The 1,917-nt window shown below is 39.8% G+C and overlaps 1 protein-coding gene across 1 annotated transcript in view; it reads right to left on the bottom strand.

The window, feature by feature from the left end:
- Positions 1-332: 332 nt before the first annotated feature.
- The window catches only part of LOC102468476 (melanoma-associated antigen 10), a 7,978-nt gene continuing 6,393 nt past the window's right edge, over positions 333-1,917 (bottom strand). The window contains exon 4 of the mRNA XM_027768086.1: positions 333-409. Coding sequence (XP_027623887.1) covers positions 333-409 — 77 coding nt within the window. The remainder of the gene's footprint in view (positions 410-1,917) is intronic.

The raw sequence follows: 1,917 nt of genomic DNA, 5'->3' as shown, positions 1-1,917 counted from the left end.
ACAACTGAGTGCTTTTAGGGTCATAGGAAACCTCAATCCTCACTAAACTGCTACAGAAAGAAACTCATCTTCATAAATCTGAATTCAAATCTCTTTCTGTGAATACCATGTTGTAAAATGCTGTAGTAGAAGAGAAATTGGCACAGACGTATCTCATAGTAAAGTGGAGTAGAAATCTCCAACAAATAAACCAAATGTGAATATGCCACCAAATGACTAAAATTTAGAGAAGAGGGACTGCAAAGTGAGTAGCAGGGGAAAATACAGAGCTTCAGAGAACACGGCTCATCTCCTCCCACAGACTTCTGAACTCTTAGTTGAAACTCCACATCTCAGCCCATGTGCACCTGTTCTTCAGAAACTGGAAGGCCTTTATAATTTCCAGTTCCATCGACAAACATGCAGGTTGCTTGGTGAAGATCAGGAAAATGAAACTGCAGAGATATTGCAGATCATCTCCTCTCGCATGCCTCCAACACTCAGAATTAACTCCAAGAAAGTAGGAAGAAACATATAATCCATCAGATGACAAGAAACCATCACAGAGGCGCAAGAAATATGGGAAGCAAAAAAATATATATATCTCCCCCAAGGGAAAAGAACAGCCCTTAATCATCTACTGACAGTACAATGGAACTTGTGGAAGTGTCAGATAAAGAATTTAGAATATTCATAGTGACAAAGCTAACAAAGATACAAGAGAAGAGAGACAATGAACTCCAGAAGATTCAGGAGAAAAGAGACAATGTGTTTCACAAGGTGAGGAAGTTCTTGCACAATCTGAAAGAGGAAATACACACCATTAAAAAAAAGAATCAAATAGAACTGTTAAGAGATGAAGGCTGTAATACAGGAAATCAAAACCTCTCTGGAAAGTATTAGAAGCAGATTAGATCACGCAGAAGATTGAATCTCAGAAGTGGAAGACAAAACTTCTGACCTAGAAAAAATCACGAAAAAGATAGAAAATAATCCCCCCAAATGAGAATAATATACAAGTAATACTAGATACCATTAGACGCCCAAACATCTGGATCATTGGTATCCCAGAAGGTGAAGAAACTAATCAGGGCATTGATAATCTATTCCATAAAATCCTTGAAGAAAACTTTCAAACCTAGAGAGGCATTCAAATATCCAAACCCAGGACTACCAGTTGGCGTAATGGCTATGTTGCTGGACTCCCATGTAGTCGACTGCAGTTTAAGTCCCGGACCCGGTGGCTTAAAACTCACACCGGGCACATGTGTGTGCATGCCCAAGATCCTGAGAGACAAATGGAGGAGAAGGGATTGGGGCATGGCCATCCCCCCTGGAGGGTGATTTCTTGCTTTCTGTGTCTCTGTCTCTCTCTGTCTGGTGAGCGCATGTGCCCTATAGCAAAAACCTCTCTTAAAAAAAAAAAACATAAACATATCCAGACCCAAGAAATACAAAGGGCCCCACATAGAATCAACCCAAGAAGATCTTCTCCAAGGCACATCATAGCCAGATTGACCAAAACTACAGTGACAAGATACTAAAATTGGCAAGAGAGGAACATCAAGTTACTTTCAAAGGATATCCCATCAGGCTAATGTCGGACCTCTCTTTGGACACAATGCGAGCAAGGAAAAGAGTGGGAAAATATATCCAAAGTGTTACGTGAAAAACAATTTCAGACAAGAATACTATATCTAGCAAGATTAACCTTCATGCATGGAGGAAAAAAGCCTGAAACATTCTCAGATTAAAAAAAAAAAAAAAAACAAAAAAAACTAAAAGAATTTACCAACACCAGACCAGCTCTTCGAGAAGTTATGAAGGGAGCGCTATCCCAGGAAAACTAAAGACAGACAGACAGAAGTAAGAGAACAAAAAATGGGTACCAGAGTTAGTGTAATGGCTATGTTGCTGGACTCCCATGTAGTCGACTGC

Source organism: Tupaia chinensis, unplaced genomic scaffold (assembly GCF_000334495.1).
Source record: "Tupaia chinensis unplaced genomic scaffold, TupChi_1.0 Scaffold145456_1, whole genome shotgun sequence".
In the NCBI taxonomy this organism is placed as follows: Eukaryota; Metazoa; Chordata; class Mammalia; order Scandentia; family Tupaiidae; genus Tupaia; species Tupaia belangeri.
The sequence above is the reverse complement of the archived record's forward strand: the minus strand, read 5'-3'. Positions and strand labels throughout refer to the sequence as shown.